The sequence below is a fragment of the Lynx canadensis genome, chromosome A2, assembly GCF_007474595.2.
Source record: "Lynx canadensis isolate LIC74 chromosome A2, mLynCan4.pri.v2, whole genome shotgun sequence".
Lineage (NCBI taxonomy): Eukaryota > Metazoa > Chordata > Mammalia > Carnivora > Felidae > Lynx > Lynx canadensis.
The window spans coordinates 7,968,103-7,995,870 of NC_044304.2; the positions used below are offsets into that span (position 1 = coordinate 7,968,103).

Genomic DNA, 27,768 nt, shown 5'->3' on the forward strand with positions numbered 1-27,768 from the left:
ACACAGCCAGTTCACCATGGGCGGCCCCGCCATCTCGATGGCCTCGCCCATGTCCATCCCGACCAACACCATGCACTACGGGAGCTAGGCCCCTCCAGCGTGGAACAGACTGACAGCACCAGGAAACCAATGAAGACCCTGCCCACCCACCCCCCTGCCTGGGCGGCTTTCACCCCTGTACCGGAGAAGCCCAAACACCCGGTCACGGCCCTCTTTGCTATGGGAACTCGGACACTTTTTTACACGACATCGCCGCCGCCGCCCCCACTCCACCGCCCACACCACATCTTGGCCCCGAGCGTGTGTCGCTGCCGTATTTTACACGAGATCATGTCGTGGGAGCCCCGTTTCCCCCTCCTGCCCTCCACCCTGACCTGGGTTTGACATCCTCCGTAACAGGCGTGTCCGGGCCTGACAGCTGCAGGCCTGGCGGGGAGGTCGGGGGAGCAGCTGCGCAACCCCCACCCCCCAACGGGTCCCTCGGCGCCAGCCCCCCCCCCCCCCCCCCCGCCTGTCTCCAGGGGGATGGCGGTCCCTGACTGGGCGGGCCTCCCCTTCTACTACCAGGCCTTGGTCACATGGGCGTGACATGCTGCTTTTTTAATTTTATTTTTTTACGAGAAGAACCAGTGTCAATCCACAGACCCTCTGAGAAACCAGGCCGGCCGGGCCGAGCCAGCAGCCCCTCTCCCCCACTCAGAGGCTCAGTGGTGAGGGGCAGCCCTGCCGAGTCTTCGGGACAGGGGTGGGGCCAGGCCTCTGGAGACCCGATGGCCCCCTCCCACCAAAGGGTTCACCTCACACTTGAATGTACAACCCACCCCGGCTGTCGGGAAGGCCCTCCGTCCTCGGCCCCTGCCTCTTGCTGCTGTCCTGTCCCCGAGCCCCTGCAGGTCCCCTCGCCCACCCCTGCCGAGAGCTAGAGCAGGTGGCCCCGTGGGCCCCAGGCCTGGAGGAAAGGGCCACCATCAGCCGCTCGGGGCAGACCTGAGAGACCTCGAGGCTCGGTCGTGGAAGGCGTCCTTTTCCCTTGTAGCTCACATTAGGCCTGTGTGTTTCCCCCCACATTTGTAGATGCTCCAGTCCCTCTTACTATGATGGCATTGTGGCCCCTCCCTAGCCTGGAAGGGGCCTTGCAGGGACCTCTCCCCACCCCCCCACCCCCCAAAAAAACAAAAAAAATAAACGAGGAAATGTATGTTTCAGCACAGGCCATTTTCTTCTACTTCTGCTCCCCCGCCCCGTTTCTAACCCCTCCAAACTTGGCCGTGTGGAGCTCAGGTGAGGAGGCCCCAGGACCTGCTGACCGGGCACCCCGGGAAGGGCAGGCACAGCTGAGGTGGGGGTGGCCCCCTTTGCTCTCCCGACCGTCCCCCAGGAAAGCAGAGGCCTAGCGGGCAGCCCGTGGGGCGACGGCCACACCGGAAGCTCCCTGCTTGGCTGCCCCTTTCCCACCTTTATATAAATTCTCTGAATCACCTTTGCATAGAAAATAAAAGTGTTTGCTTTGTAAGAAAAGTCTGGAAAGTAGCAGAGCGATCTCGAGGTGTCAAGGGGGCCTTCAGTCCTCGTGTGAGGGGCAGGGCAGGCGGAGGCGTCCCTCGTGTGGAGCTGAAAGAGAGAGACTCCTAAGAGCAGCCAGCCCGGTGAGGCCTCCGTCGAGGAGGAGAGGCGGGAAGACCCCTCAGTCACGGCCGGAAACTGGTCCTTACCTGCGGCTCGGGCCCTCCTAGGTCACCTGGGACCTTGGGGTGGGCGGCGGCAGCAGGTTTAGGGGCAGAGACGTGGCCTGGGGTGGAGGGGCCAGGGGCTCCAGGGGCAGCGGCTGGAAGAAGTAAAACTGAACCGAAGCCCCCCAGGGTCAGCGCCGGTGGGGGCCGGGGACGCCCCGACCCCAGGCCCGGCCTCCCGCCCGCCCACCCCCATACCTTACAGCCCGTGGCCAGAAGGGCGTGGAGCAGCACGACCGTGGAGAGCAGCACGGCGGCCACCAACCGGGTGTCCTCTCGGACGACAGGCCAGAGGGCGAACACCAGGCTAGCGGCTGACAGGGCCAGGGCCAGCGCCCCAAACAGCCACTGCAGCCACGGGACAGGGATGAGCCACAGGACCTGGGGGTGACACAGGCAGCTGGCTACCGGGCCGTCCCCACGGCGCCCGCCGCCCCCATCCCCGGGCCACGCTTACCACGGTGGGGATGAAGACGAAGAGGGAGTAGCCATAGACGCACACGGTCTCCAGGAAGGTGTAAGGCCCCACGCGCTCCAGGACACGCTTCCGCCACCTCAGGAAGCCCCACAGCGCCAGCGGCACCAGCCAGACGTAGCAGTAGATGGTGACGCCGGCCACGGTCACTGCGGGGCGCGGGGCAGGGCAGGCAGTCACCACCGCCCCCCTCCCCCCCAGCTCCGGGCCCCACGGCACTCCCAGCCCTGCCCGGGGCTAGGCCTTGCCCTTTCCACTTACCCTTGTGGAACTGGGGCTGTAGTGGATGGAGGGGTCCCTCCTCTGGGCCAGCACCAGCGTCAGGTTGCCAGTGACGGCCAGGACGAAAGCCAGTGTGGCACAGATCCAGAAGGGGCCTGTGGGCAGGGCACGGTGAGGGGCCCAGCTCTTCCGGGACAGGTGACTTGTCGCGTGTCGACTGTGCTAGGACCCAAGCTTCTTGCCAAGCTCTGAGCTACCCGCACCCCCACCCCCCCCCACTCCATCAACCGGACTCGTCCACAGGCCACCAGCGATGACCTGCGGTGGCTGCATCGGGTGCTGGCTCGGTCCCTCCTCTTGACCTTCCGGCAGCCTTTGCCGTAGCTGCTCTCTCCCTTCTGGAAACACCCACGTGTGCTTTCTAGGCAGGACTCCATGCTCCTGGCTTCCGCGTCACCTCCCTGGCAATTCCTCAACCTCTGTAGCCCCCGATCCCTTTAATGACAGGGACCCGGCTGGGGCCCGGTCCTTAGCCATTCGCTCCATCTGTGTTCACCCCTTGCGTGATCTTGTCCACCCTCAGGGCCTTATTCACCTCTAGGCTAACGACTCCCAGCTGGCTTCAAATCCGGGTCTGTGCCCTGAACTATAGGCTTATCGTCAACATTTCCACGTGCTGCACATCTAGGCATCTCCCAACTCCAGCCTGGCACACTTGGGCTCTCCCCTCAAACCCGCCCAGCGTTTCCAGTCACTGACTGACAGATCCATCCCTCTAGTGGTTCCGGCGAAAATCTAGGCGCCATCGTTGCGTGTCTCCTCCCACCCCGCATCTGGTGCGCCAGCAAATCTTGTCGGCTCCACCTCTGAGACACATTCCACAGTCCAACCACTGCCCTCCACCGGGGGCCCGGCCCCACCATCCCACACTTGGGCCACGGCACTCACCACCTCCCCGGCCTCCTGGCACCTGCCCTTGCCCCCCCCCGCAGCGGCCAGAGGAAGCCTATGAGCCCTTAACCGAGACTCCTTCTCCCCGCGGCCTCTGAAGCCTGTCACCTCCGAGACCTCGCGCAGCTCACTCTGCTCCGCGGACAATACTGCCCTGCAGTTCAGGCATGTTCCCACCACAGGCCTTACGCTCCCTTCTGGAATCTTCTTCCCCTAGGTCTCCCCAACCCGAACAAGGCCCATTCTCTCCTCCTCAGGGGCCTTCCTTCCCTGACCAACCCACGCAAGACAGCAACGTTCGTGCTGTAAAGCATCCACTGTTCTTCCAAGCCTCACCGCCCTGGGGAGCCTTTTGCAGGTCTGTCTCCCCACACAGAATGTGTGTGTTTCCCGCTCTCCGGGAGCACCTCTGCCTTCCCCTCAGCTGCGTTCCAGAGACTGGTACTCAGTCCACCCACGCTGAAGGAATGATCAAGCTGAATGCACACCACCACTCACCGTACAGATCCGGCCGATTCCGTAGACGGTGCCGTACAAAGTTGTGGCCAGGCCGGGGCAGCAGCGAGCCTTTGATTCGGTCCAGGACCTAGGGACAGGGTGAGGTGCAGAATGGAAGCCTGCATGGGGCCCTTACCCCTCAAGCTCCTGCCCAGCCCTTAGAGGCTCCTTCCTTGCCGACTCCCCATCCCTCTGCCTGAAAGGGCTCAGATGTTCCCCCGGGGTTGGATGGGCTGGAGCCCCTTCCCCCGGCCAGCCTCCATACCCACTGCGTGCTGCCACTCTGAAGGACCCTTCCGGGCCTGCCGTCCTTCTCTCCGCTGCTCCCTCCTCTCAGCTTGGCTGCCCTCAACTGCCTGTCTCACTGCCTCCCCTCCCAGCCCGGGGACACTCAAGTTCTTGGCCTCCTCCTGCCTACATCTCTCTCCACTCTGTGACCTGCCCTGCACCCCAGACTTATCATCTCCCTCCCTGGCACCTCTGACCCATCTTCTTTGCACCAGGTCTGCTGATTCCACCCATTCCTCTCCTGCTCTAAACCTTTCCTCGACTTCCCAGCACCCTCAGGATAAGACCCAAATTCAGCACAGCACACGAGCCCTTTGTGATCTGGCTTCTGCCTGCCTGTCCCCATCTCACCCTCTCCAGCCAGATCAAGTGACAGCTCCTGTGGCAGTTCGTGCCTTCCCTCACCTTGGGTCCTCTGTATCTGCCGCTCCCTGTGCCTAGGACACAGGCTTCCCATCACTCTACCCAGTTCAGTCTTCCTTCTCCTCGAGGCCTTAAGCCCATTCCTCACTTCCTCCAAGGGCCCTACTCTAGCCCGTCAGAGCGTGTGTTCACAGGAGCCCCAATCACCCCATAATCCTTACACCGCACCCAGTTACATCTACCAGCCTGGGGGGGGGGGGAACTCGTGACCTCCCACCCGGCATTACCGGCACTCGGCTGCACAGGGAGGGCTCAGTGAACGGTGACTGGACCCCATTATGACTCCAAGCCCCATCCCGCCACTTCCAGGGCCTGACCTGGCACGTGTCCACGTCAAAGAAACTCTGATAGTAGCCAAAGGTCCAGAATCCAGGCTGCTGCTTCTCCTGCAGGAGCTGCGAGCGGCACAGGCTTTCAGTGGCTGCCCTTACAGCCTGGGCAGAGGGTGGGGGCGGGGCTGGACGGAGGCAGGGCACGGGCACTTTTGTGACTCACCGCTGTCTTGTCGCTCTCTTCGACCTCTTCCTCGGCTCCATAGCTACCACCTGAGTCCACAGCCACAGCCACGTGCCCCTGTGGGGTCAGCTGACCACTTCCGCTGGTAGTGACCGCATCTGGGGTCTCGGCCAGCAGATTAGAGGCTTCCTCGAACTCTGTCGAGAAGGAATACGAGCCACAGGCAGGTTTTAGGCTTCAGGACAGTCTGTTTGGCCCATTGCTCATCTGGGGGCCAAGACTCCCAACCGGGGCCACCTAACCCTTCCCTCCAACTACGGTCCCAGCTTCCTAAATTTGGCGGAGTTAGAAGGTGTGGTCTCGCACGCCTACAACTTAAGCCTGGTGCTGGGATGGGGTCAGGTCTGGGAGAGAAGCTTTGCTTTGAGATCTGAGTTCAGGGTTGGAGCGGGGTTCGAGTCAGGAATGGGTGTCAGGTCGGGGTCAGGGTTCACAGCTGACTGGGGATTCAGATTACACGGCAATCAGATCCTGGGTGGGAGGTTCCGGCCGGCGGAGGGAGTAGGAGCTCGGGCCAGGTCGCGGCCGCACTTACCGTGGAAGGCCAGCTCGTCGGCCGCTGCCATAGTCACCCAGGGGCGTCACCGCATCCCGCTCTGAGGACAGAAGCCAATGACGCCCGCCCCCAACCCAATTAATGCGGTGCCTTCCCTCACCCCACCGATGTCTATCCCTCAGCACCGAGCCCAGCCTGGCAGCTAAGGGCACCGAGCCGCCGGGGGAGGGGGGGTGTTGAACTCGCCGCCCCCGCCCCACAGGTGCACCCCGCCCCCCTCACCTGAGGCTCCCTCGGGCGGCGTGCCCAGACTCTCTGCGCCTGCGCGGCCCCGCTCAGACCAGACAGCAACATCCGGCACCGGGTCCGTTTTCTATCCTCTTCCGACGGGAAGCCACTTCCTGCGCACTTGACGCCTCCGCAGGAGATACCCACCCCCCCCCCCCCCGCCCCGGGCCTTTTCCTTCTCATTCCCCGCGTTTCTCGTCGGAACAGGGACGCCAAGCCGGAAGAGGATGGCGGGCGGCCGCTCTGAAAAGATTTTGGTCCCGAAACCGTGAAGACCCTGGGGGCCCAGCGGCCGCGAAGCCCGGCGTGTGGGCGCGGTTGGGTGAGTAGCGGCGGGAGGGCCGGCGGGGTGGGTGGCGCAGCGGCCCGCCGTCACCGCGTCTGTCCCGCTTCCCTCCCCCCAGGCTCCTGGGCCCGCGTACTGCTCCGAGACTACGCGGAGGCCTGCGGGGACGCGGCGGCGGCGGCGCGGGCCCGGCCCGGCGGGCGGCCGCGTACGTGGGGCTGCTGGGCGGCGCGGCGGCTTGCTGCGCGCTGGCGCCCGGCGCGGCGGCCTTCGAGGAGGCGCTGCTCGACGCGTCGGGGACCCTCTTGCTGCTGGCCCCGGCCACCCGCAACCGCGTCTCCGAGGGCCACGTGCAGCGGCTGCTCTGGCTTCGGGGCCGCGGCCGCCTCCGCCACGTGAGCCTGGGCCTGTGCTCGCTCGTGTACGAGGCGCCCGTCGACGCCCAGGCCAGCCTCTACCAGGCCCGCTGCCGCTACCTGCAGCCCGCTGGGCCGACTTCCCGGACCGGATCCTGGACGTGGGCTTCGTGGGCCGCTGGTGGGTGCTGGCCGCCCGCATGCGCGACTGCGACGTTAACGACGACGAGTTCCTCCACCTACCCGCCCACCTGCGCGTCGTCGGGCCCCGTCAGCTGCGCTCCGAGACCAACGAGCGCTCTTCGACGAGAAGTACGAGCCTGTGGTGCTCACCGACGACCAGGTGGACCAGGCGCTGTGGGAGGAGCAGGTCTTGCAGAAGGAGAAGAAGGACCGACTCGCCCTCAGCCAGGCCGACTCCCTGGTGCGGCCCGAGGGGCCCAGATGAAACCCCGGGCCTGGGTCGGGTCCGGGCTCCGAGCCCCGGCGGCTTGTGTGGCCCGGAGCGCACGGCCGCTGCGAGCCGGGGAAGCAAATGCTGTGCAGAGCGCGCTCTCCCTGCGTTTTCGCCACCTTTCTAGAAGGCCGCTCTCCCTCTCCCCCTCCCCTTGTTCCTTGTTAGCTGAAGCGGTTGCGGAGCCCTCTGGGTCAGGGAGGTGGGGAGGCCCAGCGGTAAGATGGTGGAGTTGATCGCTGCGCTGCGCGCGTTCGTCATGAGCCCTTTGTGTAAATGAACTTTTCGTGGAGTCTCACAGCCCCTCGCCCGAGGGATCCTATTTGTCGAGTGACTCCGGCGCTCTCCTAAGACTATTCAGAGTTTTATTTTAAGCTTGGCAACGTTCTTTTCGTTGTCCTAAGTGTCTTTATTTGAAAATAAAGTTAAAAAATTATTAGTCTCATTGGAAAGTGGGAAAATACCACAGGCATCCTACACCCCCTTCCCCCAGGGTACCCCAAATGGTAATGTTTGACAGGAAGCCACACCCGACCCGGAGACTGCAGTGGGAGGACTGCAGACTTCACAGGACAGCATTTTGCAAAAACCAACACCAAACTTTTTACCACCTAGGACAGTGATGTCAAAATGACGCAGAAGGGGAAAACATTATTTAATTTGGGATTATCTCCGGAATCATAGATTCTGTTTATATTTCAGAAACCCTGAAAACCCAGAATCCTGTGGAATGGGATGTGTTAGTGTACAAAGGTTAGGATAACCCTCCTTTACAGACACAGGAATGAGACTACCTCTGTCACCCGCGTGGTTTGTGGCTGCTTGATAAAACCGTGAGATGAAACAACTGTCTTTGTTGGGATGTTTGTGTTACTGCATTCGACCATTTAGTTTTGGTACTTCTAGACCTTCCATTCATGCTCCGGGTGCCGGACACACAGTACTTTTATGTCCTTATTTTTGGGACAGTGGAGCATCTTGTACGTCAGCATCTTCACTTTACAGCAGAAAAAGTGAGGTTCAAAAAGTCCATTTTTTTCTGGGGCACCTGGGTGGCTCAGTCAGTTAGGTGTCCGACTCAGGTCATGATCGCATGGTTCATGGGTTCCAGCCCCGCGTCAGGCTCTGTGCTGCCAGCTCAAAGCCTGGCGCCTGGTTCAGATTCTGTGTCTCCCTCTCTCTGCCCCTATCGTGCTCACGCTTTCTCTCAAAAATAAACAGACATTAAAAAAAATTTTAAAAAGTGGATTTTTTTCCAAGACTGTGGCAGAGCCAGGATTCAAACTGCAACTCCCAACCCTGTGCCTTAATCCTCGAACTCGGGATGCTATTTTTTGATCCTAACAGCATCCTGCTAGAAATTATTAAATGTTGCTATCACTAGCCATAGATAAAACTTAAGTACACGAATAGAAATTCTGCATACGGAATAAATTTTAAGTGAATATAAAAAAAATGCAATAAGGACAAAAGACAAAGGATACTAAATTATAATCCTATATGGTTACCTGCAGAAATTTCTGGGCCTAAATCCTGAGGTCTTCGTTAAAGAGATATTGGCCAACTTCAGGGAAAGTTCTAAGACACACTGGCCTCCAAGTGAGAGGTGTTCCTTAGTGTGATCAGAAGTTCTGGAAGCGAACTGCCCAGCTTCACTGCTTGAGGTGGTTATTAAATGCCACTTCGGGGGCACCTGAGTGGTTCAGTCGGTTAAGCATCTGACTCGGGCTCAGGTCACGATCTAACGGTTCTTGAGTTTGAGCCCCGCATTGGGCTCTGTGCTGACAGCTCAGAGCCTGGAGCCTATTTTAGATTCTGTGTCTCCCTCTCTCTGCCCCTTCCCTGCTCGTGCTCTGTCTCTTAATCAAAAAATAAAAAAAAATTGAAATAAAAAATAGGGTTTTAATGTTTAAGTCTCAGCTTTCATACTGGTTTTGTAACTGACCGGGGCTAGAACAGTTACATAAGAAAAAAGGCGAACAAATTGTAAAGGAAGTAAAACTGATACTATTTGCAGATAATGTATTATTTACAGAAATCTCTAAAGACCCCATGAAAAAACGGATAGAATAAATGAATTCACTAATGTTGAAAGATACAAAATGCAAAAAGTCTGTTGTATTTCCATACACTAATAATGAACAAATTAAGAAAATCTAATTTACAAGTGCATCAAAAACAACACCTGGGAATAAATTTAACCAAAAAGTGAAAGACCTTCCTTAACCAAGGAAGTGAAAACTTTAAGACATCTATGAAAAATCTGAAGACACAGATAAATGTAAAGATATACGGTGCTCATGGATGGGAAGAATATTGTTAAAATGTCCATATTCCCGGGCACCTGGGTGGCTCAGTTGGTTGAGCGTCTGACTTCGGCTCAGGTTTGTGAGTTTGAGCCCCACATCGGGCTCGCTGAGGTCAATGCAGAGCCTGCTTGGGATCCTCTGTCCCCCTCTCCCACTGATTCTCTTTCTAAAGAAATAAACATTAAAAAAAAAAAAAATCCATATTCCCCGAAACAACCTGCAACCCTACCAAAACTCCAATGGCATTTCACAGGAAAAAAAAAATCCTAAAATTTATAGGGAACCCCAAATAGCCAAAGTAATCTCGGGGAGGAACAAAGCTGGAGGCGTCATGCTTCCTGATGAAGTATGTTGCCAAGGTATAGTATTCAAAACGGCATGGTATCAGTATCATACAGACCCAGCTCAATGGAACCAGAGAGCCCAGAAATAAACCTACGAATATATGGTCAAGTGATTTATAACAAAGGAGCCAAGAACATACAGTGGGTAGAGAGCAGTCTCTTCAGTAAATGGTGTTGGGAAAACCAGACAACCACATTCAAAAAAAACGAAACCGGGCCACTATCTTACACCACACACCAAAAGTAATTCAAAATGGATTAAAGAACAGGAGACCCGAAACCATAAAACTAGAAGAAAACATACGCAGGAAGCTCCTTGACATTGGTCTTGGTGACGATTTTTTGGATTTGGCACCAAGAGTTCAAGGCAACAAAAACAAAAGTGGAACCAAGGCAAACTAAAAAGCTTCTGCACGGCACTCTCAAAAATAAACATTTATTAAGAAAAGGCGGGGGGGGGGGGAAGCACCTGAGTGGCACAGTCGGTTAAGCGTCCGACTTCGGCTCAGGTCATGATCTCACAGTTCGTGAGTTCGAGCCCCGTGTCAGGCTCTGTGCTGACAGCTCGGAGCCTGGAGCCTGCTTTGGATTCGGGGTCTCCCTCTCTCTCTGCCCTTCCCCTGCTCACACTTTCTCTCTCATAAATAAATATTAAATGTTAAAAAAAAAAAACTCAAAAAGATCCATGTTCCCCTATGTTCACTGCAGCATTATTTACGATAGCCAATATATGGAAACACCAGTGAATGATCGGAAAAGGACGATGTGATGGATGTATGATAGAATATTACTGAGCCATAAAAAGTAGGAAACCTTGCCACTTGCGACAACGTGGATGGACCTTGAGAACTTTATGCCAAATAAGATAAGTGAACCAAAGACAAATGCCAGGGGAACTCACTTATGTGTGGAATCTAAAAAACAAAAAGAAGAAAAAATAAAACTGGGCTCACGGATACAGAGAATAGACTGGTGATTGCCAGAGAATGGAGGCAAAATGAGTAAAGGGGTCAAAAGGTACAAACTTCAAGTCGTAAAATAAGTCATGGGCATATAATATATTGTATAGTGACCATGGTTAATAATATGGTATATTTTGGGGGTGCCTGGGTGGCTCAGTCGGTTAAGCATCCGACTTCAGCTCAGGTCATGATCTCACAGGTCCCACATAGGGCTCTGTGCTGACAGCTCAGAGCCTGGAGCCTGCTTCGGATTCTGTCTCCTCTCTCTGCCCCTCCCCACTTGTGCGCTCTCAAAAATAAATAAATGTAAAAAAAAAAATTTTTTTTAAAGATTCTCCCTTTCTCTCCCTCTGCCTCTCTGCTTAGCTCATGCTCCCTCTCACTCTCTAAAAGAAAATTTAAAAAAACCAAAACCACTTTTTTTAATAATACATATTTTTAAAAGCAGGGTTTGAATCTCACCTTCCACACTTACTGACCTAGGACAGGTGGAGCTCCTTATCTATAAATGGGAAAGGACTCTGCCCAGGGTTGTTAGAAAAAATCAAAAGCCACCAGAAAGCACTTGGTACCCGGCACGCATCTGCATTGCAGGTTGTGTCCGCGGATCTCATGGGTGAGACCGTGGCTCTGAATCTGTGCCCCACGATTACCTGTTACCTGGAAGGGCTGCTGCCCCCGAGCCTTGCAGACAGCCCAGCCTGCAGGGATGGAGCCCGCCCAGGGCTGCCCACGGGGAGGGCTCAGTAAACAGAGGATGGACAGGGCCTGGGACTTGTCCCCCAGAGCCCAAAGACACCTGGATACAATAGGCTCGTTTTCTTGAGGCCAGTTCTCGCTTTTTCTTAAAATTTATTCTTTTTTTTAAGTATTTTTGAGAGAGAGAGAGCACAAGCTGGGGGGTGGGGGCAGAGAGAGAGAAAGAGGGAGAGAGAGAGAGAGATAGAGACAGAATCCCAAGCAAGCCCCAGGCTCTGAGCCATCAGCACAGAGCCCGACGCGGGGCTCAAACTCACGAACTGGGAGGTCATGACCTGAACCAAAGCCGGCCACTTAGCCCATTGAGCCACCCGGGTGCCCCTCAGATTTATTCTTAACAAGCTTTAATGATTTCGGCCTTCCCAGCCAGTCCGGGGTTGGCTCCAGGCGCTCGAAGCAGGCTGTTGTAATCAGAGAGACCAGCAGAGGGCACCGGAGACGGGGCTCAGAGGAGCTGGCTGGCTCCTCCCCAGTGGGAACGGCTAGCCCCCCACTAGCTTTTGTTCTGAGAAGCAGCCGAGGAGGTAGTGCGGTGGGCACACATCCCTCCTTTAGAGCACACGCTGGTCTTTAGAGACGTAGGTAGATGGTGGCCAAGGTCAGGGCTGCAGGGAGGGGCCGCACCCATCCCTCGAACCTGCACCTACCTTGTTAGCAGGAGGCCTGATGCTCCCCCTTGAGACTTCCTGGAGTGCACGGACGGACAGACTGGCAGGGTCGCCTGGTTTGCCTTGGGAGCCCTTCCAGTCCCCTGGTGTTCTGGAAGTTGTATTGAGGCATCCAACGCAGTAGGACCTGGGGTAGCGGAAGGCAAGCGGGGTGCCTAGGGCAGAGGCTTTAAGGAGCTCCCTCCCCGGGGGCAACAGCGCAGGGGCGGCCCCTGGGAGGCAACGCCTCCTTAAGTTCTGCGACCCAGGGGCCTCACTCGGCTGGAGTCCAGACCTCACAGCAAGCTCGGCAGGGATCACCAGAGCGTGCTTTCCAGACTCGCTCCTCCCTGAGGCCACAGGCTTTTCTTAGGTCCGTGCTCACAGCCACAGGTGGAAGCACGTGACTTTTTAAGAGCTCTCGGCCAATCACCCTCGTCCGAATTTGGTTACAGCAGAGGTACCTATTTGGGAGACACCTGAAAGAGGAGAGAGCCAATAGGACGTTAAGGCTTGGGAACGGCCAACAAAGCTCTAAAACTCTTTTGTCTGAAAAATTCCAAACACACAACTATGTCTGAACCTCCACACGTACTCGTCACCCAACTCAACAGTGAAGACTGTGAGCCACGTTTGTATCAGGTGTCCCTTCTTAAGGTTTCCTTTGACAGAATAGCTTAGTAATGTTTTATTTTTAGTTTTGAGAGAGAGAGAGAGCACAAGTGGGGAAGGGGCAGACAGAGAGGGAGACAGAAGATCTGCCGTGGGCTCTGCACGGACAGCACAGAGCCCGATGCGGGGCTCGAACTCACAAACCACGACATCATGACCTGAGCCGAAGTCGGACGCTCAACCGACTGAGCCACCCAGGCGCCCCGCTAGAGTATTTTAAAGCAAATCCCAGACATCGCAGCAACAAACCCCTATAGTTTCCGCGTGCACTTTTTTTACACAGTGACAACGTGATTGTCACACCAAACAAAATCTAGAGTAATTCTCTGGAATCATCTGAGGCCAGTCCGTGATCATTTTTCTCTGATAGTCTTAACACGTGTTCTCAAACTTTGATCTGTTTGAATCTAGAACCAAACAAAATGCACATATTCTTTTTTTTTTTTTTTTAATATTTATTATATTCTAGAGAGAGCGGGAGCGAGGGAGGGGCAGAGAAACAGAATCTGAAGCTGACTTCAGGCTCTGAGCGGTCAGCACAGAGCCCCACTTGGGGGCTTGAACTCACAGTGAGATCACGACCTGAGCCAAAGTCAGATGCTCAACCAACTAGGCCACCCAGGTGTCCCTCTATTTGGTTGTTTTAACTCCTGTTTAATCTAGAGAAGTCTCCCCCCCTACAGCTTTGACCTGTTGCAAAAATGAGTTTAACCATCTTGAGATGTAGCCCACGTGAGGGATTGGTCAGCTTGTTGTCGGCTGGGTTCCAGGCAACCACAATATATATATACGTATATATATATGTATATATATATATATATTTATTTATTTATAGATGGATTTATTTTTTAAGTTCATTTATTTATTTAGAGAGAGGGAGTGACTCCCGAGCAGGCTCTGCACCATCAGCACAGAGCCCAACACGGGGCTCAAACTCACAAACTAAGATTATGACCTGAGCTGAAATCAAGAGTTGGATGCTTAACCGACTGAGCCACCCAGGTGCCCGCAACCACAATTTTAAATCTTCCCAGGTGATGTCAGTAAACGACCAAGCCTGGAACCACTGGTCGGGAGGTTCTAGCACGCCCCTTCCCAGTGGGTACTTTGGCTTAGTCCCGCGTCACGTGTTGGGAGGCATGCCATGACTGGCTGTCTCCGACAGGGCCCTCCGGGGTGAGGTGTCCCCTTTGCCTTTCATCTAAGGATTCTTTTATTTTTTAACAAAAAATGTATTTAAATGTTTATTTTTGAGAAAGACAGAGCGTTAGTGGGGGGGGGAGGGGAGAGAGAGACAGACGGGGGTCACAGAACCCGAGGCAGGCTCCAGGCTCTGAGCTGTCAGCACAGAGCCTGACACGGGGCGCGAACTCACGAAACACAAGATCCTGAACCTCATCCGAAGTCTGACGCTTAACCGACTGGGCCACCCAGGCGCCCCAATACTTTTGTTCTTGTCACCATATCTGGGGCTCATGAGACTCCAGCATCCCACGTAAACTGCCATCGAGTCACCGTGACCTACCAGATGGAGCTTCTGGAGAACTCGCTGCCCTCCCCTATGACAAGTCCTGGGCTTGCCCTTTAAGCATTTCCCTGAGGGCCGCTGCAAGGCCTCTATGGCCTCTTCCCCACCCGGCAGCTGTTTCGAATAGCCGCTCATTGTTACGGACAACACCTGTGACGATGGCCATCCCTGGGCCAGCTGAGACCAGAACAGGCACCGCCAGGGACCGTCGTGGACTCGGCTGGACCCAGGAGCTCCCAAGCGCGCTGCGAACACCCTCGGCAGCCCCGGAGGGCCCGCCGAAACCGGTTCCTTGGAGCCGCTGCCCTCGTCAGTGATGTCCCAGGCCTTCCGGCCCCCACCTCCACCCCACCCCTCTCTCTTACTCGACCCGCTTTGAATTAAGGGAAAAATTGCTAGGGTAGTTGGCACGGGTAAGGCTCCAGGCTTTTAAGCTGTCCATTTATTTATTTTTTTGACGGAGGTGAAACCCACATAACATCAAGTCGACCCGTTCGAGGTGTACCATACAGTGGGATTTAGAACATTCGCATGGTTGTAGGCCCAGTGGTGTGGGAAATGGAGGCAGAAGGAAACGGCAGATAACGTTTCTCCCGGGACTCCCTACTTAGTAGTAACGCTTTGCCAGAGGGAAAAACAACCTTGGCTTGACGACCGCTAGGCCTCCAGTACCCGGGGAGTCTGCTTTAGTCTGTGGAAATCCCACTGGAAACTCCCCCTTGGCTTCACCTCCCCCAGCTCCCAAGTGTGTAACCAGTGTCTCTCCATGGTCCCTGGGGCAGCTCTTCCTGCCCGCCGGTCCCGTGCCCGTGTTTGTTTTTGTTTTTGGTTTTGTTTTTTGAGGGGGTTAAAGGAGCCTTTATTAGAATGTTGTAGCAGTGTGTTTTGAAGGCGGCGAACCTACAAAATAGGGATTTTAAATTAAGTCCCTAACTGCATGGATAGGAAAACTGGGGCTGGGGCTGAAGCGGGGAGCAGCGTACCCCATCTCCACGTCGACGCGCGTGTGTGCGTGCACACAGGCCACCCTTGCACCTGCGCGGAGGCAGCCCCGTCGTGCCCGTGTTTTAATAAAATCACCTTTCTGCGCCAAAGACATCTTCCAGAATTCTTTCTTGGCCGTCGGCTCCTGACCCCACGAACCCCACTGTCACCCCAAGCCTCATCAACCACCACCTCGACCTATTTCTAAAGCATTTTTATCACCCCAAAATAAGGCTCGGTACCCATTAGGCAGTCACTCTCTACTCCCCGCCTCCCTCTAGCCCCTGCCCCGCCCCCGTCTGCTTTCTGTCTCTATGGATTTACTGATTCTGGATATTTCTATAAACGGAATCACACAAGATGTGACTTTTGGCGTCTGACCTCTTTTCTTGCCTAATGTCTTCAAGGTTCATTCAGGTGGTAGCAAGTGTAGGATTTTATTCATTTTTCTGGATGAATAATATTCCGCTGTATGGATCTAGCATATTTTGTTGTTCACTCATTCAAAGATTGGACATCCGGTGGGGCGCCTGCGTGGCTCAGTCAGTTAAGCGTCCAACCCCGGCTCAGCTCACGATCTCACAGTTCGTGAGTTCGAGCCCCGCGTCGGGCTCTGTGCTGACAACTCAGAGCCTGGGGCCTGCCTTGGATTCTGCGTGTCCCCCTCGCTCTCTGCCCCTGCCCCACTCAACCCTCTGCCTCTCTCTCAAAAATAAATAAACACTGGGGCACCTGGGCGGCTCAGTCGGTTAAGCGTCCGACTTCGGCTCAGGTCACGATCTTGCGGTTCGTGGGTTCAGGCCCCGCGTCGGGCTCTGTGCTGACAGCTCAGAGCCTGGAGCCCGCTTCGGATTCTGTGTCTCCCTCTCTCTCTCTGACCCTCCTCCGTTCATGTTCTGTCTCTCTCTGTCTCAAAAATAAATAAACGTTAGAAAAAATTAAAAAAAAAAAGACCAAAATGTTTAAAAATAAATAAATAAACACTAAAAAGAAAAGTAAAAAAATCAGTAAAATCTAAAAGCCTGCAAAACCCACTTCTCTGTAATGACATACAGGCATGCTAAGACATGTTAAACACCAGACTTAGAACGGTCTCGGTCTCTGGTGGGGTCCAAGGCAGGAAAGTGGGCAGGTGCATGCTGGAGACCTTCGCTCTATTGGCAAAGCCAGGAGGTGGGTATGTGGCTGTTTGCTGTATTCATCTTCACATGTCTTGTTATCTCTTAAATTCTGCAGAGCGAAACGTAGAACATCAAACAAAACCGAGGGGAGGGTTAAGGGAAGGACGGCTGAGTGCCTGGCTCGACTTACGTTTTTCACAGAATGAGATCAGCCGCTGCTCCCTCAACACTGCTCAAGTTCAGGGTCGCTGGGGAGTCACGGTTTGACGTCCAGATAAGCAGGAAACTACCTTTATGCCTGTTAAATAACAAAATTCAACCGAGTAAATTTTCAGCTGGCTTTATTAATCGATTCGAGAATCGCGCAGCATTCCCATCTAGCAAGTGGGGCAGAGCTCCAAAGGACTTACGGAAAAGGGAAGTTTTTTAAGTTTATTTATTTTCAAAGAGAGAGAGAGAGAGAGAGGAAGAATGCAAGCCAGGGAGGGGCAGAGGCAGGGAGGGAGAAGATCCCAAGCAGGCTCCGTGCTGTCAGCACACAGCGCGACGCGGGGCTCGATCCCGGGAACGATGAGATCATGGCCGAGCCGAAATCAAGAGTCAGACACTTAGCCAAGTGAGCCACCCAGGCACCCCGAAAACAAAGGTTTTTAGAGGTAGAGAGGGAGGGGCAGAAAGGAAAATATCAGCAAAGAGCCCATTGTTTTAGGCAAAGTCACCCTCCTAAGGAGGAATGGCAGGAGTCTTTCAGTAACTTTCCTAGAGCTAACCAGAAAATGGCCGGAGGCGACATTTCTGGAGGGCTGAACTGCAGTCAGGTCAAGTATCAACTCTTGCTTTACTGACTTGGGGCCTGAACCTAAGTGATGCCATTTGGGGCCTGTGGTTTTCTTTTTAATGTCCCCTTAGCAGAAGTGTTGAGGGGAAATATGGGTCCAGGCACCGAAGCTCTACTATTTTGGAGGAGACTTTTCAGAGACCAAATTATTACCCAAGAGCTCTCACGGAACCACAGTTTGAGAGCAAATAGCCCACAAACTCCAACCTTTTAGTGGTGCTTAGCAAACCGAGGAGTGAAGGCTGGAGTTTTGGAAGTAGGCTTTGAGGACTGTATTTCTTGGAGTATCTCCTTAAAGGGTACATTTGCTGCAGGGTGGCCGCGTCTAAAAACTGAAACCAGTAAAATGAACACGTGGAAGCAGCAGTTTACCCCAGGTCCATTCTTGTCATGCAACACCACAGTCATTAACAAGGGAGCAAGATTCACAGAGACCAACGTGGACGGATGTCCAGGGTGTGCACTGAACTAGCGAAAGCAAGTTTCAGAAGGGGCGGAGATAAATTCCCCAGAGTTGAACTGCTGGCTTAAAGGATGTGTGCATGGTGGATCCACGCCCATTAGGGTGGCCATAATAATAACAACGCCTGGAAAATAACCAGTGTTAGCAAGGGGCTGGAGAAATTGGAACCTGTGTGCCGTTGTTGGGAACGTAAAATACTGGAACCGTTGTGGAAACAATTTGGTAGGTCCTCAAAAAGTTTAGAACAACCACATGACCCAGAAATTCCCCTTCTGTGTATACAACCGAAAGAATTGAAAACAGGGAGGGGCGCCTGGGTGGCTCAGTCAGTTAAGCTTCCGACCTCGGCTCAGGTTATCATCTCACAGTCTGTGAGTTGGAGCCGCACGTCGAGTTCTGTGCTGACAGCTCGGAGCCTGGAGCCTCCTTCGGATTCTGTGTCTCCCTTTCTCTGCCCGTCCCCCGCCCGTGCTTTGTCTCCCCCCCCTCAAAAAATAAATAAACATTAAAAAATAAAATTTAAAAAGAATTGAAAGCAGGGACCCAGACTGATCTGTACACCTGTGTTTATAGCAGCATTGTTCACAACAAAGACGGAAGCAATATCCATCTGCAGAGAAATGGATAAATAAACTGTGGTCTATCCATACAATGGAATATTTATTATTCAGCCGTGCAAAGGAAGGAACCTCTGACACCTGCTACATACATGGATGAACCTTGAGGACGTCGCGCAGAGTGAAATAAGCCCATCACAAAAGGGCAAATACTGTGTGGGAGGAATTTAGAGTAGTCAAAATGTTATTTAGAAAAATTTTTTAATTTTTTATTTTTAACGTTTATTTATTTTTGAGACAGAGAGAGACACAGCATGAACGGGGGAGGGTCAGAGAGAGAGGGAGACACAGAATCTGAAACAGGCTCCGGGCTCTGAGCCATCAGCCCAGAGCCCGACGCGGGGCTCAAACTCGCGGACCGCGAGATCATGACCTGAGCCGAAGTCGGACGCTTAACCGACTGAGCCACCCAGGCGCCCCAGAATGTTATTGTTTTAATGTTATTTATTTTTGAGAAAGAGAGCGAGTGAGCAGGGAAGGGGCTGAGAGAGAGGGAGACACAGAATCCGAAGCAGGCTCCAGGCTCTGAGCCATCAGCACAAAGCCCGACATGGGGCTCGAACTCACAAACCGCGAGCCGAAGTCCGACTGAGCCACCCAGGCGCCCCATGAAGTCAGACACTTAACAATTGAGCGACCCAGGCGCCCCCCCCTTTTTTAAGTTTATGTATTTTCAGAGCGGCACAGAGAGAGAGCACAAGTTGGGGGAGGGGCAGAGATAGAAGGGGGCTGAGGACCTAAAGCGGGTTCTGTGCTGACAGCAGGGAGCCCAATGGGGGGCTCGAACTCATGAACCACATCATGACGTGAGCCCAAGTCAGACGCTCCACCGACTGAGGCCCCCAGGCTCCCCTTGATACATTATTAACTGAAGTCCACAGTTTACATCAGGGTTCCCTCTTGGTGTCGTAGGTTCTATGGGTTTTGCCAAAGGCATAACGTCCTGGATCCACTCCAGCATGTGCAGAAGATAGTTTCACCGCCTTGAACATCAGACCCGTCCCTCCCCTGCAACCCCGGCTCTTTTCACTGTCTCTACAGATTCTATGTATAGCTATAGATCCCATTATTTATGGGACAGCTTTATTTACGCACCTACTGAAGGACATGCTGGTGACTTCCCCGTGACCTGGTGGGTGGTGGCGGCCGGCAAGGGAGCGGCGCAGCGGCTGAGTGTGTGGCGCGTGCTGGCCACCAGAGGGAGCCAGATCCCCCCTTTTCTCCTCCACCAGGTCCGGGCCAACCATTTCCGTTCGTCCCCTCCACTGTTCCCTGCACTCGAGTTGATCTCATCTTTGCCTCGAGCTAGGGCTGATCTGGAAGTCGGCCGGAGTCAGTCGTGGGCTTCGTCCAGAATCCCGCGCGGAGAAGTTAACGAACGGAAGGGCCAGCCGGACCTGCCGTCTGTAGACATGAGCCTGGCCATAGCGGAAGCAGGGAGAGAAGCGGCCCTGGGCCCCGATTCCCCCGAGCGCGATGCCACCGTCCCTCTGCCCAAGGATACTTGTGTCTGGTTTCATAAGAAAGCAGGGTCTCAGGAGAGGAGGGGATGGCGTGGGAACCAGTGGTTTCTCTTTGGTCTGAGGGACCCACTGGAGGCAAGGGGACCACAGTGAGGTGAGGGCTGTGGCCAGCTGCCCACAGAGCTCTTTTGTCACGTGTGCCCAGGGCTCCCCGCTGAGTTCAGATGCAGGTGGGACCTGCCACCAGAGCGATGCCCTGCCTCGTCTTCACCCTGTGTGATTAAGGCTCTGTAGGGAACAGAGTGCCTGATCGATTCTTAAGGGTGTGTTTATTAAATGTTTATTTATTGATTATTAAAAAATATTTCTTGATTATTTTTTAAATTTTTTTTTCAACGTTTATTTATTTTTGGGACAGAGAGAGACAGAGCATGAATGGGGGAGGGGCAGAGAGAGAGAGGGAGACACAGAATCGGAAACAGGCTCCAGGCTCCGAGCCATCAGCCCAGAGCCCGACGCGGGGCTTGAACTCCCGGACCGCGAGATCGTGACCTGGCTGAAGTCGGACGCTCAACCGACTGCGCCACCCAGGCGCCCCTCTTGATTATTTTGAGAGAGAGGAGAACACAAGGGGAGGAGGAGGGGGGGGGGGTTGCAGGGACACTGAATCCCAAGCAGGCTCCGAGCTGTCAGCACAGAGCCTGACATGGGGCTTGAACTCACGAGCCACGAGATCATGACCTGAGCTGAAGTCAGACGCTCAACCGACTGAGCCCCCCAGGCGCCCCTATAATTGTGATCGTTTTTAAGTGTCCAGTTCAGTGGCATTAACCACAGTCACACTGTTGTGCAACCATCCCCACCATCCATCTCCAGAACTTTCTCATCTTCCCAAGCTGAAACTCTGTCCCCATGGAACAGTGACACTGCCCCCCCGGCTCCCTACCCCAGGCACCGCCCTCCACCGTTCTACTTCCGTCATTGTGAGTTTGACTCCTCTAGGGACCTCATATGAATGTAATCGTACAGTATTTGCCCCTCTGTGATTGGCTTTTTTCACTGAGAACAGTGTCCCCGAGGGCCATCCATGTTGTAGCGGGTGCTGGAATTTACTTCCCACTCAAGGGTGACTCCTAAGAGGGACTTCCTTCTGTCACGTTGCTGTTTCGTGCCTTATTTTCTATCTCTTTTATGTTTTTTTTTGTAGTGAAACATTCCCATTTCTTTGTGGTTCCCGGGGGATTACATTCAGCATCCTGAAGTTAGAACACTAATTTGGATTCATACCAGCTTAATAACGATAACGAACAAAAGCTCCTTTACAGGAGCTGTTTCTTCGCACTTCTTTCGGTTGTCGGGGTCCCCAAATCACATCGTCATACATCGGATGTCCAAAAGCATAAACAGGGTCGCCTGGGTGGCAGCGGGGGAGCCTGCTTGGGATTCTCTTGCTCCCTGTGCTCCTCCCCCACACGCTCTCTCTTGCTCCCTCTCAAAAATAAATAAACTTAAAAAAATTTCTCATTGTTTACTTTTGAGAGAGGGAAGGAGGGTGGAAGAGAGAGAGAGAGGGAGGGAGGGAGGGAGAACATGAGCGGGGGAAGGGCAGAGAGAGAGAAGACAGAGGATCCGAAGCGGGCTCTATGCTGACGGCACAGAGCCCAACGCGGGGCTTGAACTCACAAACCGCGAGATCATGACCTGAGCCGAAGTCGGACGCTCAACCGACTGAGCCACCCAGGCGCCCCTCTCTCTCGCTTTCGAAGGACAGTTTTGCCAGATGTAGGCTATTTGACGCTTCTCTTTGTTTTGTACTTAGAACATATCAGGCCACTGCCTCTGGCCTCCAAAGTTTCTGATGAGAAATCTACTCGCGATCTGGAGGACCCTTCGTGTGATGAGTTGCTTCCCTCTTGCCCCTTTCAAGATTCGCATCGTCGCTGGCTGTCAGCAGTTTGGTAAGAACCCGTCCTGGTGGTGGGTCTCTTGCGTTCGCTCTGTCGAGTTCATTGTGCTTCACGTTCGTTCCGCCAAATTTGGGAAGTCTGCAACCATCATTTCAAGCTCCGCGTCTGCCCCTTTGTCTCCTCATTCTTTTCCTTCTGGAACTCCCACGAGGAGGTATGATGGTCTGCGTGATGGTTTCCCACAAGTCCCCAAGGCTCTGTTTACTTTTCTTCATTCTTTTTTCTTTCTGTTCCTCAGACTCAATAAATACTATCGTCCCTATCTTCGTTTGTGCTGATTCTTTCGTCTGGCTGCTAAAATCTGCATTTGAGGTTGTTTTTTTTTCTTTGCTTTTAGGTTTTCTAACTCCTTAAAAAAAGGTGTATTTATTCATTTGAGAGAGAGTACACACGAGAGCGAGGGGGGAGCAGAGAAAGAGGGAGAGAGAGAATCCCAAGCAGCCTCTGTGCTGTCAGCACTGAGCCTGACGTAGGGCTTGAACTCGTAACCATGAGATCACGACTTGAGCTGAAATCAAGAGCCAGACACTCAACTGACTGAGCCACCCAGGCGCCCCTATGTTTTCTAACTCTTTCTTAATATTTCCATTGTGTTCATACAGATACGGTTCCTGTTCCCTTGTTCCCATCTTACATGCAAGTGGCAGGACCTGAACTCAGGCGCAAGCAGCCTGGTTCAACCTGAGGTCTTATCCACTGATTCTCCTTGGCAATGGCTTCTACATAGTTCACCTCTGTGAAGCAGGTCACCCTGGGACTGCGGGTTAGTTACGTAAGAGGATACAGGGGCCAGGAGGCAAGAGACCGTTAGGTAACACGAGTTAAGTGAGACCATGCGCCTTAGCCTAAGAACAAAACAAAACAACAAAAACACAACAAAAACCTGTCTCTGTCACATTCAAAAGCATTTAAGGAAACTAGCTTCAGCATATAACACCTTGGAGAAGGGAATCAAGGTGACCTTTTCTTCAGCCCTCAAACGTGCTACATGCTTTCCAGATAGATGCCCATGAAGCAGCACAGATTATCCAGTAGCCACCTAGGTATTCACCATGTCCTAAAAACTCCCCTTGGATTGTCTTCTGCTTGTCCCCCAACTGCTCATGAGTTCACAGCTTTTCTGAACATAAGCACACCAAACACGGTCGTACCTCAGGACCTTTGCGCTTGCTGTTTCTTCTTCCTGAAAGCTCCCTCCCCTCCATATACCTGACTGATTCCATCCCTTCATTCTGGGCTCTGCTTAGCGTCACCTTTTATTTTTATTATTTTTGCTAAAAGTTTATTTATCTTTGAGAGACAGAGAGACAGCACGGCCGGGGAGAGGCAGAGAGAGAGAGAGGAGAGAGAGAGAGAGAGAAAACAATCCGAAGCAGGCTCCAGGCTCCAAGCTGTCAACGCAGAGCCTGATGTGGCTCGAACCCACAAACCACAAGGTCATGACGTGAGCCGAAGGTCAGACGCTCAACCGACTGAGCCACCCAGGCGCCCCAGGGTCACCTGTTTAAAAGAGTGTTCCCTGACTACTCTGTCTGGGATCACTCTGTAGCCCCAAGCCCCACTTTGCCTTTCTTCCAGGTTCTTCTCGCTGGTCTCTTCTCTGCCCATCCCCCACACTGACAGAGGTCGGAAGAAGCCGGGATCTGTCTCTCTTGTTCACTACCACTTCTCCAGTGCCTGATACATAGCACACACTCAGTCAAGGTTACGAGCTGGATGTTTGTGCCCCTTCAAATTCCCATGTTGAGATCCTAATCCCTCCGGTGACGGTATTAGGGAGGTCGGGCTCTTGGAAGGCGGTCAGATCTCGAGGGGAAGAGCCCTCATGAACGGGATTTTTGGACCCCAGGGAGCTCTCTCTTGCTCTTCTCCACCAGGTGAGGACAACCATAATACTGTGCAAGCAAGGAAACGCACCCTCATCGGGAATCAAATGTGCCGCTGTCTCAGTCTTTCTATTTCCCAGCCTGCAGAACCTGCAGAGAAATCTCTGCTGTTTATAAGCCGTCCAGTCTATGGTATCTGGTTACAGCAGGCTGAGTAGGCTACGATCGTCATTAATTAAGAATGACTTTACATCCTGCACCTTATGTTCTGTAGAGAGGGCTTTGAGGTGACCTCAAATGACAGCCGGGTGGCTGCAAATGCGAAGTCCCGCCCATTCACTGAGTCACGACCGTTACTCACTGGACCCCAGCCATTAGATGCTGGTGGCCATAGCTTATGTTAGATTTCTTGCCATCATAATGCTACTTTTTTTTTTGATTTTAATGTTATTTATTTTTGAGAGAGAGACAGAGCGTGAGTGGAGGAGGGGGGGAGAGAGGGAGACACAGACCCCAAGTGGGCTCCAGGCTCCAGCTGTCAGCACAGAGCCCCATGCGGGGCTCGAACCCATGAATCGCGAGACCATGGCCCGAGCCGAAGTTGGATGCTTAACCCACTGAGCCACCCAGACACCCCTATGCTACTTTTTTTTTTTTTTCAAAGAGTAGGATTCTAATAGCCTCTATGCTTGAGACCATACTTGAATTCTGTTCTACTTCGTCATGTGGTTGGGGGAAGGTCCCTCTGCCCGTACAGTGTGAGGCCATTGCTCTGTGATACTCGCTTTCAAATGCTGCCTTATACAGTCAAAGCCCATCATGAGCCTTCTGGCTCTAAACATGTTAACTTGATGTACAGAGATGAAAATTGTTTAAGTGGAGATTAAAATACAACCAATTCTTACACACACACACACACACACACACACACCACACACACACACCCGCTCTACCTTGGTCTCTGTGCAACCATGTTCTTGGAGGGATGAAGGTGATGTCGATACGGGACAATGTTACCATGGAGACAACTGGGCTTGGTCCTATGAACCATGTTCTTGGCGGGATGAAGGTGGTGACATTGATACGGTATAACGTTACCATGGAGACAGCTGGACAACTCTATTAGCTGCAGCCTTGCTAGCCGTTATCCCTGCAAAAAGGGTGTGAAGAATTAATACGCCAGCAGCCCGGGACACGTGACTCCTACAGGGTCCGGTCAGTTTGTGTGTTTAGGGATGGACGGGCAAAGAGCCCCTGGAAGCATCGTGAAGATGGTAAATGCAGGTCATCAGAAGAGACGTCAGAAAAACCTGGCAGTCCGCCCCCCCTGTTGAAGGTCTGTGCCAGATTAATAGCAGGAGAAAGGAGAAGGTGTTGGTGCCCATTAGCGAAGGGACCAAAAAGCAAGCAAGCAAGCAAAGGACAAAAAAGCTCACCTCGAAAATCCAGCCTACAAGCCCGAAGCCGAGTCGGAGCAGTTGGGGGTAGGCCTCGGCACCCAGATATCGTAGCGGACTTTGAGATTTATTTCAGTGGTCTGTTTCATCTAATGAAAGAAATGTTCTACGATTATCATACGGGCAGCCAGGGCCACTTGTTCTAAAGGACAGTAAAAACAGACGTGATAATGGCCACCGTGGAAAACAGTATGGCGGTTCCTGGAAGAATTCAAAACAGAATTACCAAGGACCCAAGAATCCACTGCTGGTTCTTCCCCAGAAAGAGGGGAAAGAAAAGGTCCCAAAGAGATAACCACACACCCATGGTCACAGCACCAGGGTCCCCCAGTAGCCCAAAGGTGGAGTCAGCCCTAGTGTCCACCAACGGGATGAATGAATGAACAAAATGTGGTCCATCCATACAATGGAATGTTATTCAGACTTGAAAAAGAAGGACATTCTGGGGTGCCTGGGTGGCTCAGCGGGTTAGGCGTCTGACCCTGGTTCAGGTCATGATCTCACAGTTTGTGGATTCGAGCCCCGCGTCGGGCTCTGTGCTGACGGCTCAGAGCCTAGAGTTTGCTTCAGATTCTGTGTCTCCTTCTCTCTCTCTCTGCCCCTCCCCCGTTTGTGCTTGCTCTCTCTCTCTCTCTGTCTGCCTCAAAAACAAGTAAATAAGGGGCCCCTGGGTGGGTCGGTCGGTTGAGCATCCATTTTGGCTCAGTTCATGATCTCGCAGTTCGTGGGTTCGAGCCCCACATTAGGCTTTGTGCTGACGGTGCAGAGCCTGCTTGGGATTTTCTCTCTCTCTCTGCCCCTCCCCCACTTGCACGCTCTCTAAGTGAATAAATACACCTAAAAATTTTTTTTTAATAAATAACTTAAAAAAAGGACATTCTGACACAACATGGATGAATCCTGAGGACATTATGCCGAGTGAAATACGCCAGTCACAAAAGGAAAAATACTGTGACTCCACTTCTATGAAGTATGTAGAATAGGCACAGTCATAGAAACAGGAAGTAGATGGTGGCTGGGGGAGGGGAAGGAGGGTTAGTTTTAATGGGGACAGAGGTTCAGTCTCAGAAGATGGAAAAGTTCTGGAGATGGATGGTGGGCATGGCCGTGCACCAGTGTGAATGTGCTTAACTGCCACTGAACAGGACACTTCAAGACGGGTAGATGGTAAATTTTATGTTAACTGTGAATTGTGTGAGGAGGGGGAGGGGCAGAGGCGTGAGAGAGAATGTTAAGCAGAGTCCCGTGCCAGCGCAGAGCCCAACGTGGGGCTCGATCTCACGACCGTGAGAGCATGACCTCAGCCGATATTGAGAGTTGGACGCTTACTGACTAAGCTACCCAGGCGCCCTTGATTTTTAAAAAGTTTATTTGTTTATTTTTGAGAGAGAGACGAGAGAGAGAGAGAAGAGGAAGAGAGGGAGACAGAGAATCCCAAGCAGGCTCTGTGCTGGCAGCTCAGAGCCCGACGTGGGGCTTGAACTCATGAACCCTGAGATCACGACCTGAGGCGATACCAAGAGTCAGACGCTCCACCGATGGAGCCACCCAGGCGCCCCTTAACCATGATTTCTAAAAATTACTTTTCAAAATCAGCAACGTGGGGCGCCTGGGAGGCTCAGTCGGTTAAGTGCCTGACCTCAGCTCAGGTCACGTCTCACGGTCCATGGGTTCGAGCCCCGCGTCGGGCTCTGTGCTGATGGCTCGGAGCCTGGAGCCTGTTTCGGATTCTGTGTCTCCCTCTCTCTCTGCCCTTCCCCCACTCACACTCTGTCTTTTTGTCTCTCACATCTCTCAAAAATAAACACTAAACATATTTTTTTAAAAACCAGCAATGAGATGCATCTTAGCTGGACCCTGTTACCACCTGAGGCTGCTGTGCCTGAGCCCTGCCACGACCTCATTAGACGGGGACGCCAGCCAGGGGGCCAGGTGATAAGGAACACAGCCCCAACTCCGAAGGGCGCAGAGCCCTCGCAGCACCAATACCTTGTAAGTGTCTCCCGTGCCACCAGTGACCTGTGCCCCTGTCCGGGAAAGGTGATTCCGGTCCAGCCGCTGGTGGGGGGCTCAGGGATTTCAACACAGGGGTGAGTGCAGGGGGCATCGACATTCATCCCACTGCGGTGACGGTCATGGTGAGAGGACGAGGCTTCTCTATGAACAACGGCTCAGAAGCAGCCCCGAGGCCGAGCGCTCAGACCTTCCTCAGTGGCAAATTCACACCCTCTCCTTCGAGGATGACGCGAATACTTCCATACTGGAAGAATTGTACTTTTCAGTAGTCCCCACTCTTTGCATCCGACACATCCCTGGTCCCTGGAGACAAAGACGGTTCTAGTCTCTGCCCTCCCACACTTTACCATTTCCTGGAGGAACGGATCGGGAGACTGTGTAGTAGGGTTTCATGTGGTCCCCCCACTTCTGGGAGGTCGTCTCTGAGATGTCATGCCGGAGAGGAGGGTCTTTGGTTGCCGGGAGGCCTTGGGTCCCACTGGCTAGTCCAATGGTATGACTTAGGGCGGGGCCAGAAAGACCACAATGGGGTCTGCGTGGGGGGTTGGGGGTCACGTGCATCGGTGCATCTGGAGACTGAGATCAACCTTGTGGGCAATTGACTAATTGGTCAAATGTCCCCACGTACTAGGGCTCCCAGCAAACCTCACCCCCTGTGCATTGGGTGAGCTTCCCTGGTGATGCTCCAGTCTTCCGGACATATCACACACCGATGCTGGGAGAGTCAATCTGTCCTGTCCCCACAGGGAGAGGACAAGAGAAGCTGCACGTTTGGCACTTGTCCCACACGCGGCCTGGGTGCCTCTCTCTTG

At 53.5% G+C, this 27,768-nt stretch overlaps 3 protein-coding genes and 1 long non-coding RNA gene across 5 annotated transcripts in view; 2 read left to right on the forward strand and 2 right to left on the reverse strand.

Moving 5' to 3' along the window:
* Positions 1-1,186, forward strand: part of CARM1 (coactivator associated arginine methyltransferase 1) — a 39,356-nt gene extending 38,170 nt beyond the window's left edge. Inside the window, 1 exon segment of the mRNA XM_030335453.1 lies at positions 2-1,186. Within this exon segment, the coding sequence (XP_030191313.1) occupies positions 2-88 (87 nt within the window). The 3' untranslated portion in view covers positions 89-1,186.
* Positions 597-6,020, reverse strand: YIPF2 (Yip1 domain family member 2). Its single transcript, XM_030300588.1, is given in 11 exon segments — positions 597-1,612; positions 1,713-1,840; positions 1,929-2,111; positions 2,188-2,354; positions 2,467-2,484; positions 2,487-2,582; positions 3,877-3,964; positions 4,905-4,982; positions 5,083-5,240; positions 5,639-5,699; positions 5,882-6,020. Coding segments are annotated over 9 exon segments (930 nt in total). The 5' UTR covers positions 5,670-5,699; positions 5,882-6,020; the 3' UTR covers positions 597-1,612; positions 1,713-1,729.
* On the forward strand, positions 5,767-7,831 carry TIMM29 (translocase of inner mitochondrial membrane 29). The gene is given in 6 exon segments (XM_030335457.1): positions 5,767-5,797; positions 6,024-6,209; positions 6,292-6,369; positions 6,372-6,656; positions 6,659-6,826; positions 6,829-7,831. Coding segments are annotated over 6 exon segments (897 nt in total). The 3' UTR covers positions 6,978-7,831.
* Positions 7,832-16,147: 8,316 nt separating this feature from the next.
* The window catches only part of LOC115504013, a 39,803-nt gene continuing 28,182 nt past the window's right edge, over positions 16,148-27,768 (reverse strand). Inside the window, exons 1-3 of one of the 2 annotated variants that reach the window (XR_004342935.1) lie at positions 24,437-25,361; positions 16,500-16,607; positions 16,148-16,418 (exon numbers count right to left, since the gene is read on the reverse strand). This is a non-coding gene — a long non-coding RNA (uncharacterized LOC115504013). Of the gene's footprint in view, positions 16,419-16,499; positions 16,608-24,436; positions 25,362-27,768 lie in introns of those variants that run through there. The other variant, XR_004342936.1, reaches the window with a different exon arrangement.